Below are 18087 nucleotides of genomic sequence, written 5' to 3'. Positions count from 1 at the left end.
CTATGCGCAAGCTGGAGATTGGCGGACCAAGTAATGGGTGGAGCGAAGGAGGAGGTATTGAGTATAAAGCACAGAGGGAAAATCAAATGGAGTATGGCCGGCATCAGAGCCACACACATAAAAGGAGCCGCTTATCAAACAAAGATGCAAGCCTAGATTTTGAAAAGCCGCAACAAGGTCCCGGAAGAATCGCATAGAGGAAACGCGTAGGATCGGCTAAGGATCGGCTTAACAGGCACACTCAAGCTCCAAGGATGCCAAAGACGCACCTTATCTCCAAAAGAAAAAGAAAATAAGCTAAGTGGCATATGTAATAATCAATAGTGCAATAAGAAATTGTGGACAATGCAAGAACAACTTCATGGCTATGAGCAAATGAGGACTATATATGCAATGTACTCACATGAACAAGCACTATAACTATGGACATAGTAAGGAAGAATTTTTGCACATAGCCATTGTTGAAAACAACTGTGCACAACAACATAACGCATGATATATGCTTAGTCTGAACACTACCTGATATATCAATTGCGAAGGTTAAGGAGAATTTCTTGCACATAGTCACTTTTGCAAATAACTGTGCACAGCAACATAAACGTATGATAAATGCACAGTCTGAACATTGTCTGATATATAAATTGCGAAAGTTAAGAAGAATATTGCACATAGCCACTTTTGCAAAAACTATGCACAGCAACACAACGCATGATATATGCACAGTCTGAACACTGCTTGATATACTAATTGCGAAAGTAAAAGAAGGAATTTGCACACTTCTGCCAAAACTGTGCATAGCAATATTACGCACAATATATGCAAGTCTGAATACTGCCTGATATTACACAACAAGAAGACAGAAGCAAGACACATGTCTCTTTATGGTAATTACGTTCAAGGCAAGAAATAGGCAGCTAAGGTGCGATCTAATACTATATACCCGACAAGTGTTCTTAATTTTATTATTAAAGAAATTTCAAAAAGGTTCCCTGTTCGTCAGTCTATATTACCTACCTACATGCCCTTTTACTGTGCAGGACACCAATGAGGGCATTATTACAGTTTGTGGGCCTATAGATGGAAAGATTGTGTAGAGGAGGGGAGGGCACTGGAAAAATGCAGAGTCTGACATGTTTTTCCTGCAGATGTTAAGAGAACCACATGGTGGTCTTATCCGGATGGAGAAGAAAAGGAAAGAGGACGCTGCTGATCAGAAAATACGTAATTGTGAGTCCCAAAATGTAACTGTAATCACTTATATGGTAATACACATCCTGTGTACAGCTGTTATCTACCGCCATATGGTCCTGTATATAATCACTTATATTGTATACAGATCCTGTATAGTATGCTGGTCTATGTATAGTGGTTTTATTCAGTACAGTATGGTGGTATTATCCAGTTATTGTGTCGTGATATATATTTACTCCTTGTATACCAGTATTATTGGTCATGGAAATTTACCTACGTTAAAGTGTTTGTGGAATATTGTGTGCTTCAAATTGTCTAGAGGGTGCCAAACAAAAACATTGGGGGTATGTTTATCGGGTAATGGGGGGGGGGGCGCCACAAGGTTAGCTCACACAGGGCGCCTGAACACCTAAGGCCGGCCCTGCTTATGGGATTGTTAAAGGGATACTCTGCCCCTATACTTCTTATCCCCTATCCAAAGGATGTGCAGACTTCTGCATTCTAAACAGTATATTTAGAACGAAAGGTTCTCGCGGCAGGAGACATGACTTCACGCCACAACCCCTAATGACATCACACCACACCTACTCCATTCATGACCCATCTGAGGGGTTAATAGCGGACACCAACACGATCACTGGCGGGTACCTGGCTGCTGACAGCAGCTGTGACCTGTCGTACATGAAGTGAATGCAGCTCCTGTGCTCGCTTCATGTACAGGACATAAATGTATGTCCTGGTGCGTTAAAATCCAGGGCATCAGGACGTACATTTACATAATATGTCATGAGGGGTTAAAAAATCAAAGACAGAAAATCAGTTTAATAACTTTTATGTAGATAACATAGTCTGTCTTCCCATCATTCTCAATATGTATGCTATGAAAAAAATGCAGCAGCACTCCGTGGTGGATGAAAAAGGTGGAGTTAGGCTTTATTCATCAAGTGCAGTACACAATGTTTTGACCGTCTCACACGGTCTTTGTCAAGCAAGTAACATGTGCTCAAGTGGTTTCTTAAAGGGTACCTCTTATTAAATAAACTTTTGATATATTTTAGATTAATGAATGTTGAATAACTTTCCAATAGCATGTTAATGAAAAATATGCTTCTTTCTATTGTATTTTTCCCGATCAGTCCTGTCAGCAAGCATTTCTGACTCATGTTGGAGTCCTAAACACTCAGAGCTGCCAGCCTGCTTTGTTCACAGCCAAACAAGCTGTGAACAAAGCAGGCTGGCAGCTCTGAGTGTTCTCCTTTGTGAACAAAGCAGACTGGCAGCTCGTAGTGTTTAGGACTCCAGCATGAGTCTGAAATGCTTGCTGCCAGGACTGGTAGGGAGACCCCTAGTGGTCATTTCTTCAAAGTGGAAAATTAAATAGAAAGAAGCATATTTTTTAATAACAGGCAATTGTAAAGTTATTCTGCATACATTAATCTATATTACATCAAAAGTTTTTTTGATGAGAGGTACCCTTTAAATAGGAAGTATCTCCATGACATCATCACATCTCATAAATGCATAAATAGTTATAATGACAATACGAGATATTCAAATATAATGCAATTACAAGTGATCACAATCATATTTAAAAATCCCATCATCATACTCAGTGCACATAAGACGCCTTATGGGCGAAGATTATATAAAATTGCATTAAAACATATCAACAGTGTATTAATTAGTGCTTGTGGGCGTGAAGGATGTAGGAGGAGTCACATATGGAGGAGACAATAAGGGAGATTTATCAAAACCTGTCCAGAGGAAAAGTTGCTGAGTTGCCCATAGCAACCAATCAGATCGCTTCTTTCATTTTTGAAAATGCCTCTGCAAAATGAAAGAAGCGATCTGGTTGGTTGCTATGGGCAACTCAGCAACTTTTCCTCTGGACAGGTTTTGATAAATCTCCCCCAATATCTATACTATCTGCTTTAGCTTTGATGTGTACTTTTGGGATCATTGGAATTTATTATTTAGTGTTGACAACTTAGTCCTGATCCAAATAAAATGCGGCAGCGTGGTTACGATGTTGGGTTTGAATATACAGGGTTGTGGCTAGAAGTCTGTCTCACCACTTAAATTTTGGCTGATACAGGAGAAACTATTCCTTGGTAGCCCTAACTACTTATTCCATAAAATGAAATACATAAACATTTATGGTTTCTCATACTAGCAATTTTAAATGCTGTTATGTGGAAATACACACGTTTTTATGGTTGATGGTTTCCATTTCTAACATTTTCTGTGTTATTTAGTCTAGCACCAAAGAAATAAGCTTTTGCCATGGATGTTTTTCTAAGATAAATAGGCCTAGGTCAATAGCTTGATAGCTAAATATGAAAGAAAAAGAACAACCTATTGGGGGAGATTTATCAAAACCTGTGCAGAGGAAAACTTGCCCAGTTGCCCATAGCAACCAATCAACTTGCTGCTTTCATTTTTATGAAGGCCTGTGAAAAATGAAAGAAGCGATCTGATTGGTTGCTATGGGCAACTGGGCAAGTTTTCCTCTGCACAGGTTTTGACAAATCTCCCCCATTGTTCCTCCTATCATCTACTGCCTGCCCTACTGCAAGACAACCAAGGCCGGATCTATGATAGCTTGAAACAAGTGACTTAGTTCTTATATATAAGTAGAAAACAAAAAACATTTAGCATTGATTTTCCGCTAATAACATAGCCAAATTGCATGAAAGTGTATTTGTTAAATCAAAGTACTGTAATAAGAGTAAGATACATAACGTCATACTGTTGCGCACACATATTCTCATGCTCCCATCTTCCTATGTCATATAAAAAATTTGAACTTTGACCTTGTATATCGTATAATAAAGAAGATATATATTGCCCCGTCTCCTCAATGCAAGTCTATTGGAGGGGCGTGACGGCCGTCACGCCCCTCCAATAGACTTGCATTGAGGGGACGGGGCCTGACGTCACACGGGGGCGGAGTCGTGATGTCACGAACTTCCGTTCCCGTGGTCTGGACCCAGACACTCCAGCGCTTCCGGACCAGAAACAGGTGGGTGCCGCATGCTATATTGCGGGGGTCCCCAGCGGTGGGACCCCCACGATAAGACATCTTATCCCCTATCCTTTGGCTAGGGGATAAGATGTCTAGGGGTGGAGTACCCCTTTAAGATTTTTCCTGTGGAATTTCCTAGTGTGCATTTATAACGTGAGTACAATAATAAGATGCAGTCCATTTCTTCTATGCCCCCATCCAGCAGCTGACTGCCCCATGTGCCCTTTTTGTTTGTCATTTAGCTGGCATTTCCTAGATACCCCCAAGGGAGCAGCAACATGAGCTTTCCTTTCACATTCTCACTGTTCCAAAACACATTTTGGAAGCTCTATAAATAAATAATAACTGATCCAAACGTGAATTTCCAAGGTGACATGGATTGCCAAATGTAAGTTAAGGCTCAAATATAATAATATTATTGCTTTATTGTGCTCCGTGCTCCAAAAGAAAATTTAAACCATTCCAGTCACAGTGCATATAAACTGAAAGCAATGATATCGCTTTTTTTCCAGAAAGAATATTGAATAGGCAAGAAATATGAGTCAAAACTCAGAGCCAAAAATCTGAAAATCAAGACAGTCCATGTGAAATGGCATACAATGCATGATGCTTCTTTTTATAGGGGTTGTGCTTTCACATTTGCAAATCATATTGGTTGTATCAATAGTTTCAATATCTCAACATCCTGTCTATGAATAGAATCATTTTTATAGTTAGGTCTGCTTTTATTTTACCTTCTTTTTTTTTTTTTTACTTTTCTTGACTGACATCTTTTCCATTACCATCCTAAGCATAAAAAAATGACATTTGTTGCATGTTAACACTCAGGCTTAACCTCTTCAGGACACAGGGCGTATGGATACACCCTGCATTCCGAGTCCTTAAGGACCGAGGGGGTATCCATACGCCCGTGGGAAATCCGGTCCACACCGCTAGCCGGTTAAGGACTGGAGCCAGATGCCTGCTGAAATCATTCAGCAGGCACCCCGGCACATCGCCCAGGGGGGTCCTAAGACCCCCCCATGTCGGCGATCGGAGAAAATCGCATGTCAATTCAGACATGCGATTTTCTCCAATTCCGGGCTGATCGGGTCTCTGGTGACCCGATCACCTGGAAAATAGGGCTGATCGGAGCTGTCAGCAACAGCCCTGATCAGCCTAAGGGATAGGAGTGAGGTCGCAAAGCTGCGATCTCCCTCCTCCTATCCCCTGCCATTAGCAGAACGGAGTTCTGACCAATGGCAGCGCAGGACTTGAAAGTGAAAGAAAAACGATCTTTACTGTGGCAACCACTAGGAAGGCCAAACTGCAACTCCCAGCATGCCCAGACAGCCAAAGGCTGTCTGGGCATTCTGAGAGTTGTAGTTTTGCAACATCTGGAGGGTCACAGTTTGGAGACCACTGTTACAGTGGTGCCCAAACGGTAGACCTCCAGATGTTGCCAAACTACAACTCTAAGCATGCCTCGACTGCCCAGGCATGCTGGGAGTTGTAGTTCTGTAACATCTGTCCCTTCAGATTTAGCAATTTTCATGACATTTTTGAAAATTGCTGCTCTACTTTGAAGCCCTCTAATTTTTTCAAAAAGCAAAAATATGTACATTTTATGATGCCAACATAAAGTGGACATATTGTATTTGTGAAGAAAAATAACATTTATTTGGAATATCCATTTTCCTTACAAGCAGAGAGCTTCAAAGTTAGAAAAATGCAAAATGTTCAAATTTTCATGAAATTTGGGGATTTTTCACCAAAAAAGGATGCAATTAATGCCGAAAATTTACCACCAAAATAAAGTAGAATATGTCACGAAAAAACAATCTCAGAAACAGAATATTCGGTAAAAGCGCTTTTGCATTATTAATTCGTAAAGTGACGGTGGTCAGAATTGCGAAAAAGGGCTCAGTCCTTAAGGTGAAAAAGGGCTGCGTCCTTAAGGGGTTAAAGGGGTATTCCAGGAAAAGAAAACTTTTTTTTTTATATATCAACTGGCTCTAGAAAGTTAAACAGATTTGTAAATTACTTCTATTAAAAAATCTTAATCCTTTCAGTACTTATGAGCTTCTAAAGTTAAGGTTGTTATTTTCTGTCTAAATCCTCACTGATGACACCTGTCTCAGGAAATGCCCAGTTTAGAAGCAAATCCCCATAGCAAACCTCTTCTAAACTGGGCGTTGCCCGAGACAGGTGTCATCAGAGAAGATTTAGACAGAAAAGAAGAACCTTAACTTCAGAAGCTCATAAGTACTGAGAGGATTAAGATTTTTTAATAGAAGTAATTTACAAATCTGTTTAACTTTCAGGAGCCAGTTGATATATATATAAAAAAGTTTTTTCCTGGAATACCCCTTTAAAGGGGTACTCCACTGGGAAACCGTTTTTTCTAAATCAACTGGTGTCAGAAAGATAAACTGATTTGTAAATTACATTTAAAAATCTTAATCCTTCCAGTACTTAGCAGCTGTTATATGCTCTTTTCTATTTCAATTTCCTTTCTGTCTGATCACAATGCTCTCTGCTGACACCTCTGTTCATTTTAGGAACTGTCCAGAGTAGAAGCAAATCCCCATAGCAAACCTCTCCTACTCTGGACAGTTCCTGATATGGACAGAGGTGTCAGCAGAGAGCACTGTGGTCAGACAGAAAAGAAATTCCAAAAGAAAATAACTTCCTGTGGATCATGCAGCAGCTGAAAAGTACTGGAAGGATTAAGATTTTTTAATAGAAGTAATTTACAAATCTGTTTGACTTTCTGGTACCAGTTGATTAAAAAAAAAATGTTTTCCAGTGGAGTACCCCTTTAAATATTTTACTACAGCCCCTGATTGTTCAGTGTGATAGGTTCAGAAGTTAAAGACATAACATGTATGTAATGAATTACAAAATGTACCATCCCTCAGTTCCACAGATAGAAACTATTTGTAGCGTCATCACAATGTAGAATGTTAAATAGGTATTAGGTAATAGGTATCAACACGCCGATATAGGAAGCTTTATATGATATCTTATCAAAGAAAAACAATGTCCTACCCCCACAAAACTTATTATTTACTCTGAAAAAAGTGCCCATGTCTGTCTCAAGGCAGATCAGCTCAATGATGTATCAGGTTACAGCTGCCCACAAAAGATTATGAAGAGGGGAGGGAGGAAAGGATTGACTGAAGAGGAACAGAATCAGACAGAAACACATAGACACTGCTGCAGTCCGTAGTGAATGTTATTGTCGTCAATTTTAAGGGAAAATCATAACTCAATTATGAGCAACAGAATATCTCACCCCTGTGAAGAATTAACATCTTAAAATGCCCAGAACTGTTTTAGAATTTCCTTAAAGGGGTTATCCACCATAAGGTGATTTTAGTACGTACCTGGCAGACAGTAATGGACATGCTCAAGAAGGATCTGCGCTTGTCTTGGGGCTAAATGGCTGTGTTGTGAGATAACCATAACACTGTGGCTAGCTTTTTGTGAACTGGTATTTCCTGTTTGACTTTTCTTTTTTTGACTACAAATCCCACAATTCCATTTTCCTCCCTCCCACACATCAGCCACCCCACCCATTGAAACATAAAGCTGCATCCATTCAAAAGACCTGTGGTTTTCAATCAGTGTGCCTACAGCTGTTGCAGATTGATCTCTCTCCCACCAAGCGATCTCCCCCACCCATTGAAGCAGACAGGCTCCCTGTGATGAGCTGACTAGTGATCTGAGACAACAGTCATTTTGTATGCTGTCATAAAAAAAAAAAACATCACACACACAGGTACAGACACTATATTATGAACTACACTATCTTTACAGCCCCTGTAGCATAATCAAATAAAAAAAAAATCCTGGAATACCCCTTTAATGCTGCTAATGCCACTTCTGAGATATAGGGATTATAGAGATATAGGGAAGCAGAAGCCTTTTCTGTGTGTGTTTGAGACATCATAGCTGCAGAGGGGAAAACTGTTTAAATTACCGTATATACTCGAGTATAAGCCGAGTTTTTCAGTTGAAAACGCCCCCCTCGGCTTATACTCGAGTGAACTCTCCGCGCATGAACGTCCCTGTGTGTCGTCGTCAAGGCAACGTCACTAGTCTGGGCTCGAAGCGCGGAGAAGAGGGCCCCTCCGGGGAAAATGGACAGCCCGGAACGACTAACCCTCCCCACCAGACGGTCCCTGCAGCATAGATGGGCCGGACCAGCTCACCCTTCCTTCTCACCGAGGGGAGGTGAGTAGAAAACAAAAGTGGGGGTCTGGATGATGACGAAGGCCGCAGTGGTCTTCAACCTGCAGACCTCCAGAGGTTTCAAAACTACAACTCCCAGCTGATGAAGGGATTGACAGGCGGTGATGATGAAGGGGGGGGATGATGACGGGGGTCTGGATGATTACATGGGGGGATGATGTATTTCCCATCCTAAGCTTATAGTCGAGTCAATAACTTTTCCTGGGTTTTTGGGGTGAAATTAGGGGCCTCGGCTTATATTCGGGTCGGCTTATACTCGAGTATATGTGGTATGTCATTTATATAACATATGTTGGGCAAAAAATAGTGTTGGCTATCAAGTTTACACACCAGCGTATCCTGGAAAATAACCTGAAATGCATGAATTCCTGTGCTTTCTTCTGACATGTAAAAACAGTGTGGTCAGCACTTATCACAAAACAGTCATTCTGTAGAATATAATAGTCAATGCTTCTTTCCTTGACCCCATGAAGCCACTATTTTGTTAACTGGATAAAAAACATAAGTTTGCGTACAATTTGATTTTTCCATATACATGTCACAGAAACACACGAGCAACAAGGTTAAGAAGCAAGTAGTTTTGTTTTGCCTAGTTAATACAATAGTGGGGCTGAAGTGATAAAATGTTGGTGCTCCCATATAGAATGAATGAAGTGCGTGCTGACCCCAACTGTGCTCCTCTCAGAGATCCGGGGCCCATTCAGGAGATCGCGGGGGTCCCTGCGGTCGGATCCACCCATGATCTGACACTTATATCCTATCCGCTGGATAAGGGATGTTACTTTTTGCTGCAGTAGCCCTTTAAGACCCTGCAGTATAGCTGGAGCTTTTTAAATGATCTCAAGTATGATATAACCAACTGTTTTCTCTCACCTTGGTGATATCATACATTAATGACAGAGACTTTAATGATAGATAAAATTCTACTATATTGCTTTAGTATGCTAATGACTTATCAATAAGTAGAATTCAGAGACTCCCTCCTCAGCACCTACCCACATCTTCTAAATAACCCACAAGAATGTGGATCATGTTAGGATCTTCATAACTACATAAGGGATATTCTGGCCCTTAAAGGGGAATTCTGCTGAGGACCCCTGCGACCTCTGTGCAGCCCCTGGTATTTTGTGCCGGGCGCTGCCTCACTCCCAGATGGGAACATGACGTCACACCACACCCCCTCATTCAGGTCTATGGGAGGGGGCGTGTCGGATGACACGCCCTCTCCCATAGACATGACTGGAAGGGGTGTGGTGTGACGTCACTAGGGGGCATGGTGATGACATCTCGGAGACAGCGTACAGAATGCCGGGGGCTGCACCGAGATCTTGGGGGTCCCCAGTGGTGGGACCCCTGAAATCATACATCTTATCCCCTATCCTTTGGATAGGGGATAAGATGTATAAAGGCGGAATGCCCCTTTATAAGCAACATTTGTGCCCAGTGGAAAAATGATATAAAATAATAATTTCAAGACCTACAGTCTTCCGTTTCCTTGTCCAGTTCATAATCTATTGTGTCATCATGTAAGCGGCTGCCTGAATAAGACATTAGCACCTCCTGAACACACCAATGATCCAATTTCATTGTGTAGCTATGAAAATACTTTAAAAGTGCTTTCCTGTCAGGCAGGTTTAAGCTTTAGACATCCTACTGTATTTTTAAATAGAATGTGTCAGCAGTTCTGTACATAACTGGTGAAAGCTCCATGAAGACATCAAGGAAGGGAACGGAATCATATCTCAGATTCATGCAACTTGGGTCATACAATGCTTTCTCAGCCCCAGCTGGCTTCATCAGTCCACTGGGCTCCCTGCATTGACAGCTTTACTGGCCCCTCAGACCTGAAGAATATTGATGAGCGGCTGGGGCCATATTCGAATTTGAAATTCGCATATTCGCTATGTTCGTTCACTTTTTTTTCCATCCAAAAATTTGCATAAACATGTGCATGTGAATAATAAAAAAATTATAATATTTGTTATTACGAATAAATAGCACTATATTCTAAATATTCGCGAAATCGCAAAGTGCCAATATTCACGATAAAAATTAGCATTACAAATATTCGTGTTCAACACTACTGAAGAAGACCTCTCCTCTTTGTAATTTGAGGTGTAGACCGAGGCATGGAACACTGTTTTTCTTGGTCAGGTAAACTGCATGACTGAGACCTAAGGTATAATTCCACTTCCTTCCTCTGCGTCTTTATGGGGTGACACTACCAGAAGCACTGCTCATCTAAAATGTATACAGTGTCCAGTGTCTCAATACACATATTTTATATACACTGCTCAAAAAAATAAAGGGAACACTAAGATAACACATCCTAGATCTGAATGAATGAACTAATCGTATGAAATACTTTCGTCTTTACTTAGTTGAATGTGCTGACAACAAAATCACACAAAAATTATCATTGGGAATTAAATTTATCAACCCATGGAGGTTGCATGTGGATACAAACTCCATGGGTTGATAAATTTGATGTGGAGTCTGGATGTGGAGTAACACTCAAAATAAAGTGGAAAACCACACTACAGGCTGATCTAACTTTGCTGTAATGTCCTTAAAACAAGTCAAAATGAGGCTCAGGAGTGTGTGTGGCCTCCACGTTCCCGTATGACCTCCCTATAACACCTGGGCATGCTCCTGATGAGGATGCGGATGGTCTCCTGAGGGATGTCCTACCAGAACTGGACTAAAGCATCCGCCAACTCCTGAATAGTCTGTGGAGCAACGTGGCGTTGGTGGATGGAGCGAGACATGATGTCCCAGATGTGCTCAATCGGACTCAGGCCAGTCCATAGCATCAATGCCTTCCTCTTGCAGGAACTGATGACACACTCCAGCCACATGAGGCCTAGCATTGTCTTGCATTAGGAGGAACCCCGGGCCAACCACACCAGCATATGGTCTCACAAGGGGTCTGAAGATCTCATCTCGGTACCTAATGGCAGTCAGGCTACCTCTGGCAAACACATGGAGGGCTGTGCGGCCCCCCAAAGAAATACCACCCCACACCATTACTGCCCCACCGCCAAACCGGTCATGCTGGAGGATGTTGCAGGCAGCAAAACGTTTTCCATGGCATCTACAGACTCTGTCACATCTTTCACATGTGCTCAGTGTGAACCCCTGGGGCCGAAAGAAGTGCTGATTGCACCAAACCTACCAGTTTGTAGCCTCTGAGCTTCCCGCAAGATCCCGGACATCCATGGCGGCCGTTATTCACTGAATGCTTTTTGCGGTGAGTTGCTGGATTTTCTTTTTCCTCTTCATTATTTCAGTACATAACAAACACATCCATAAATCGTTCAGTGGGCCCAACACCTGTGCTGCAGGTCTGCCTGAGGAAGTCCAAAGCCAGAGGACCACTTTTGGTGCTGGGACACCACACACATGACACCTGCAGCATCATTGTTCCTAAACAAGTAGGACTACTGGCTCCAGTGGACCCTGCCCTACTATCGTTTCTGCTCTGGGGCCCCACATCGAACTCTTATTTTTAAAACTTAAAAAAAAAACACACAGATTATCAGGCTTTAAAATAAAAACACTGGTAGGTAAACAGCACATTGTGCCAGGAGCCCCACCAATCCTGAAAATGGCATACACCTAAATGGTACCATGCTGCAGTACCCTGAATAGCGGGTTGCTAGGGGCAGCGAAATGTAGGGGAAAACTGTGAAGGAACCACTGGATCAATGGGTCAACAAGGGTACAATAGGTTAGATCTCCACTGGATCAATGAGGGTACAATAGGTTAGATCTCCACTGGATCAATGGGTCAACGAGGGTACAATAGGTTAGATCTCCACTGGATCAATGGGTCAACAAGGGTACAATAGGTTAGATCTCCACTGGATCAATGAGGGTACAATAGGTTAGATCTCCACTGGATCAATGAGGGTACAATAGGGTAGATCTCCACTGGATCAATGGGTCAATAAGGGTACAATAGGTTAGATCTCCATATTTCAGTCATTACATTCATTGAAAGAAAACCTTTTTTTACTGATAGACTGCTAGTTTGTCATAGAAATTTATAGTTACAGGAAATACCACAGACAAACTACTGCTCTGACAAGTTTATTGCCATACATTGTGAAAGTGTCTACATTTTCAGTATTTATACAAAAAAAAAGATAGGAATATGTGAAAATGTGACTGTTGACTGTAATTGTATCTTCTGTTCTTCAGTCAGAGGATTGACAGCTATTATTAAGCAATTATGGCCGATTTCCCATAGACGGCTATAAAGCATATGGCTTTAGCTTATTGTTTAGCTGTATAGTTCCATTTGCATACCATATGACATCCACAAATGAGGCACGCTTTAAGGGCTGCTATTATTCTAGAAGCTGCCTTCTACCAGTCTATGGAAAGTACAGTAATTTAATGCACTTCTGGGAATAGCATTAGTGCCTATAATAAGCCAACAGGGTCCTGGCTGCAATCCACTTTTCAGGTTTACCTGCAGTCCAGTAAAACATGGAGTCGAAAAGAGTCGAACCACATGACAAACTCAATGCTGCTAAATCTGTATCATGGTGCCTTACATTGTACAACTTCATACCCAAATTGCATGTCTACTTTCGCAATGACTGGCTTGATGATCTGCAAGTAGTTTATAACTACAACTCCCAGTATGACATTGGTTTCTGGTAGAACAATTTAACCCTCCCCAACAATGGAGGGTCAGGGCTAGGGTTGCCAACTTTCTTGCAAAAAACATACCGCCCATGCTTATTTGCATAATTAATTATATATGCGTAACATCAAAGGATACACATATGCGGGGGGAAATTTGGTCCTATTCTGACCCCTATAGCTATTTTATATTTTCTTATACGGGCCTGTATGAGGGCTCATTTTTTGTGCCCAGATCTGTGGGTTTTAACAGTACCGTTTTTGTTTACATGTGATTTTTTGATTGTTTTTTTTTTTTTTTTAATGAATTCTTGAGTTGCAGTTAGTTCTAACTACAACTCACAGCATGCCCTGATACAGCCTGTGGCTCAGCAGCTGCCCCAAACAAAAACAACAACTCCCAGCATGTTGGACTATATAGTAGTATATAGTATAGGTCAGTGTTTTCCAACCAGGGGCACCTCCAGCAGTTGCAAAACTAAAACTCCCAGCATGTTGGACTATATAGTAGTATACAGTATAGGTCAGTGTTTTCCAACCAGGGGTGCCTCCAGCTGTTGCAAAACTACAACTCCCAGCATGTTGGACTATATAGTAGTATACAGTAAAGGTCAGTGTTTTCCAATCAGGGGTGCCTTCAGCTGTTGCAAAACTACAACTCCCAGCATGTTGGACTATATAGTAGTATACAGTATAGGTCAGTGTTTTCCAACCATGGGTGCCTCCAGCTGTTGCAAAACTAAAACTCCCAGCATGTTGGACTATATAGTAGTATACAGTATAGGTCAGTGTTTTCCAACCATGGGTGCCTCCAGCTGTTGCAAAACTACAACTCCCAGCATGTTGGACTATATAGTAGTATACAGTATAGGTCAGTGTTTTCTAACCATGGGTGCCTCCAGCTGTTGCAAAACTACAACTCTCAGCATGTTGGACTATATAGTAGTACATAGTATAGGTCAGTGTTTCCCAACTAGAATGCCTCCAGCTGTTGCAAAACTACAACTCCCAGCATGTTGGACTATATAGTAGTATACAGTATAGGTCAGTGTTTTCCAACCAGGGGCACCTCCTGCTGTTGCAAAACTACAACTCTCAGCATGTTGGACTATATAGTAGTACATAGTATAGGTCAGTGTTTCCCAACTAGAATGTCTCCAGCTGCTGCAAAACTACAATTCCCAGCATGCCTGGATAGCCTTCGGCTGTCCAGGCATGTTGGGAGTTGTAGTTTTGCAGCAGCTGGAGGCGCTCTGGTAGGGAAACACTGGGATAGTATATGGTACAACATTCCAGGATGGATAAATAAATAAATATAAAGATTTAACATAAAAATAATCTAAAAATACCGCCAGGGTGGCTAAAATAGCGGCAGTGCTGGTAAAATACCTGCCAGGTGGCAACCCTAGTCATGGCACGTCTCCAACTAAAGGTTAATAAGTTTACTGTCAAATATCCACACATAGTAGCTAACACAGACATGAAGGAATGCCTGGCTATAACATACTCTCACACAAAACAAACAGATCTACTACAAAGTAAAGCAAACATAAGGGATGAAATCCCAGAAAAAAACATTACGGGCAGGGATCTTTCCAGATCACTGACGGACGGGTAGACATGGAACGTCTACACACAAATGTACAAGAAAAGATACATAAAGTGCAGAACATATGTCTACAATACATATTAGGCTCCAGCAGACTCCCATACATTGCTACTATAGGAAGTCTATCAGCATACAGTGGAGATAACCACTGGAGAGGTGGAGAAAACCTCTGGCCCTCAGATTGTCTGTACAGAAATGGCTCCAAGAAGTAATGAAGTACACCATATCCAGGTAGCCCTACCTTCATATCCACTTGTCAGGTACACATGCAGGGCGAACAGCCAAAGTATGTACAATGAAGTCCCCATGACTTTAAAAAGAAGTCCTTCTGTAGAATAAGTGGGGAAGGAAGCATAAAGACACAGACAGAGAGGAAAGAATTCTACACAGTGTTTAAGCTTCAGGCAAGAAGCAAGATACCGCAAGTTTTTTTTTTTTTTTTCCCTTGGAGAACTGAAACTCTGCCAGGAAAAAAGGGGGGAGTGCCGCAATCCCTTATTGGACACAGCAGATTCCCCACACAAATGTACTGTAACACTCTGCAGCCAGGGGCTATTTCCTAAGATTTGCTTTGATCAAAGTCAGGCGAATGGGTTGAATGAAACCCCTTCTACTTACTGCTACATAGACTTACCTTGTTATGAAATGGAAGCTGTAGTTTTTATTTATTTTTCGGTTTTTTTTGCTTGTTTGCCATGTCGGCAGAATTAGTTTTATTAATGGTTGCATTGTCAAGGGGGTATTTCCTCCAGGACTGCTCATAGACATCGTTTTCCCAGGATGTTTAGCTTGGAGGAATGCCAGATTTACTAGATGCTTTAGGTTTCCAATGAATTGAGATTTGCTTTAATGAATTATTGTGTTTATACAGTATTACGCCTTTATATGATCTGGTGGAACGTTGTTACTGCATACATTGATCCCTCAACTTACAATGGCCTCAACATACAATAGTTTCAACATACAATGGTATTTTAGGGACCATTGTAACTTGAAACCAGACTCAACATACAATGTAAAGACAGTCCAGATCTGTGAAACGTGTCAATGGCTGGAAGATCTGACCAATCAGAAAGGGCATTCACTTGTAAAACCCCTGTATTACTGAAGTGCATGCACTGACTGGCGTCTGGTAGCGCCCCCTACAGTACAGGGAGGTATTACATGTTCTGTACTCTTTACCTGTATTACTGAAGTGTATACACTGACTGGTGTCTGGTAGTGCCCCCTACAGTACAGGGAGGTATTACATGTTCTGTACTCTTTACCTGTATAACTGAAGTGCATGCACTGACTGGTGTCTGGTAGTGCCCCCTACAGTACAGGGAGGTATTACATGTTCTGTACTCTTTACCTGTATTACTGAAGTGTATGCACTGACTGGTGTCTGGTAGTACCCCCTACAGTACAGGGAGGTATTACATGTTCTGTACTCTTTACCTGTATTACTGAAGTGCATGCACTGACTGGTGTCTGGTAGCGCCCCCTACAGTACAGGGAGGTATTACATGTTCTGTACTCTTTACCTGTGCCAGGGTTAGCTGCTCCTTTGGATACCAGGTGAGGGCGACTCCATGTTACTTTTTTAGGACATTGTGTATTCTGTACAGAACCCTGAAGAAGCTCCTGTCCTCAACATAGACCAGCATTTCCCAACCAAAGTACCTCCAGCTGTTGCATGCTGTCTGGGCATGCTGGGAGTTGTAGTTTTGCAACAGCTGGAGGCACCCTGGTTGGGAAACACTGACAGACAGTGATTTACAGCTCCCAGCAGATCTTTCTTACTTTTATATGTAAGGATTTGCTTTATCTCTATTAGTTATCTATTTATTTTTGTTTAATCCTGACATTTTCCTATTTTTGGATGACATTTTGGTGGCTTCAGAACCAATTACCAGGTTTCCATAGAGTTCTGGTCTCAGCATACAATGGTCTCAACATACAATGGTCGTCCTGGAACCAATTAATATTGTAACTTGAGGGACCACTGTACAATGTTCATGATGATAGCAGTATTACACATTCTGAGAGAGTATGACCTTATTTACACAACTGTATTAGGACTCTGTATAACCTCTGCTTTACTGTATACAGAGTTTAGGACCCTACTGTACCTCTCCCTATCTGACAGATTCATACAGAATCAGACAAGGTATTATGGAGTTATACTACTCTAATAGCATTACTTCTATGGCTCCAAAAGCTTCATACTATAGCGCTGTACAGAGGTACCAGTGTAGTATAGAAGCACAAGGACTTTAGGTGTCTCAGTACAGAGGTGAAAACTAGAGACCTTGTTCATATCACTATAGTAAAGTTTTTGATGCTGAAACTCCACTTTTTCACTTTGCCAGTTTTAGAAGTTCTCCCTCATGGTTTCGTTAAATGGGCACTGTCTTGAAAACAAAAAAATGATATGTTGTAGTACTTAAGTACTACAACATATCTCTAATATAGTTTAATAAAAAAGAAAAAAAAAGTGATTTTAAAACAGTTTAAAATCACTTTTAAATTCGGCCACTAGGGGTCGGCCACTAGGGCTGTGCGGCGGGAAGCGGTATGTGCTCCGGTGTTCACCTATACAGGGTGCCTCCAGTTGTTTTCCCACTACAACTCCCAGCAAGCTGGGAGTTGCAGTGGGGAAACAGCTGGAGGCACCCTGTATAGGTGAACTACGGGCGGAAGTGCCGGCCCCAGCAGGCATCGGTGACGTGGTGCCTGCTGGGGAAGTCTGCCTGGTAGTGAGCACCCTACCAGGCAGACAAAAAAGCATTTTTAATATGTAAAAAAAAAATTTAAGGCAGGGAGGGGTTAGGGATAGATGGGTAATAGGCAGGGACAGAAAAAAAAAAAGTGATGGTGGGAGCTACTCTTTAAGAAATTAAACAGGGTAATACCTCTATATTAAAGGGGGTACTCCACTGGAAAACATTATTATTATTATTATTATTATTATTTTTAGATCAACAGGTAACAGAATGATTTGCAAATTAATTCTATTTAAAAATCTTAATCCTTCCAGTACTTATCAGCTTAGGTATACTACAGCGGAAGTTCTTTTCTTTTTGAATTTCCTTTCTGTCTGACTACAGTGCTCTCTGCTGACACCTGGAGTTAAGGCACATTTATTAAAAGTATTCACAATATGTGGCAAATTTCATGCACATACACTAAAGAAGGCTGAGAGATTAAGAACGTTTTAGAAAGTCTTTTTCTTGAACTGCACTAAAGGAAATGGAAACTAAAGCTGGTGCAACCCCTTGAATAATGCCAGGATGGCATGCACAGATGTTTTGTACAAAAACCATTAGAAATCTAGAGCGCAACCTGACCATTAACCTTAAAGAAAGACGGTAAAGTTTTCTGTATTGGT

General features: G+C 41.4%; 1 protein-coding gene across 2 annotated transcripts in view; it reads right to left on the bottom strand.

The window, feature by feature from the left end:
- The window catches only part of SRPX (sushi repeat containing protein X-linked), a 146611-nt gene extending 131487 nt beyond the window's left edge, over window positions 1-15124 (bottom strand). For both annotated transcript variants that reach the window (XM_056558919.1, XM_056558920.1), the window contains exon 1: window positions 14956-15124. In XM_056558919.1, coding sequence (XP_056414894.1) covers window positions 14956-15022 — 67 coding nt within the window. In that variant the 5' untranslated portion in view covers window positions 15023-15124. The remainder of the gene's footprint in view (window positions 1-14955) is intronic.
- Window positions 15125-18087: the final 2963 nt, after the last annotated feature.

The sequence above is a fragment of the Hyla sarda genome, chromosome 2, assembly GCF_029499605.1.
Source record: "Hyla sarda isolate aHylSar1 chromosome 2, aHylSar1.hap1, whole genome shotgun sequence".
Classification (NCBI taxonomy): domain Eukaryota; kingdom Metazoa; phylum Chordata; class Amphibia; order Anura; family Hylidae; genus Hyla; species Hyla sarda.
Note: the sequence above shows the minus strand (reverse complement) of the source record. Positions and strands in the feature narration are given on the sequence as shown.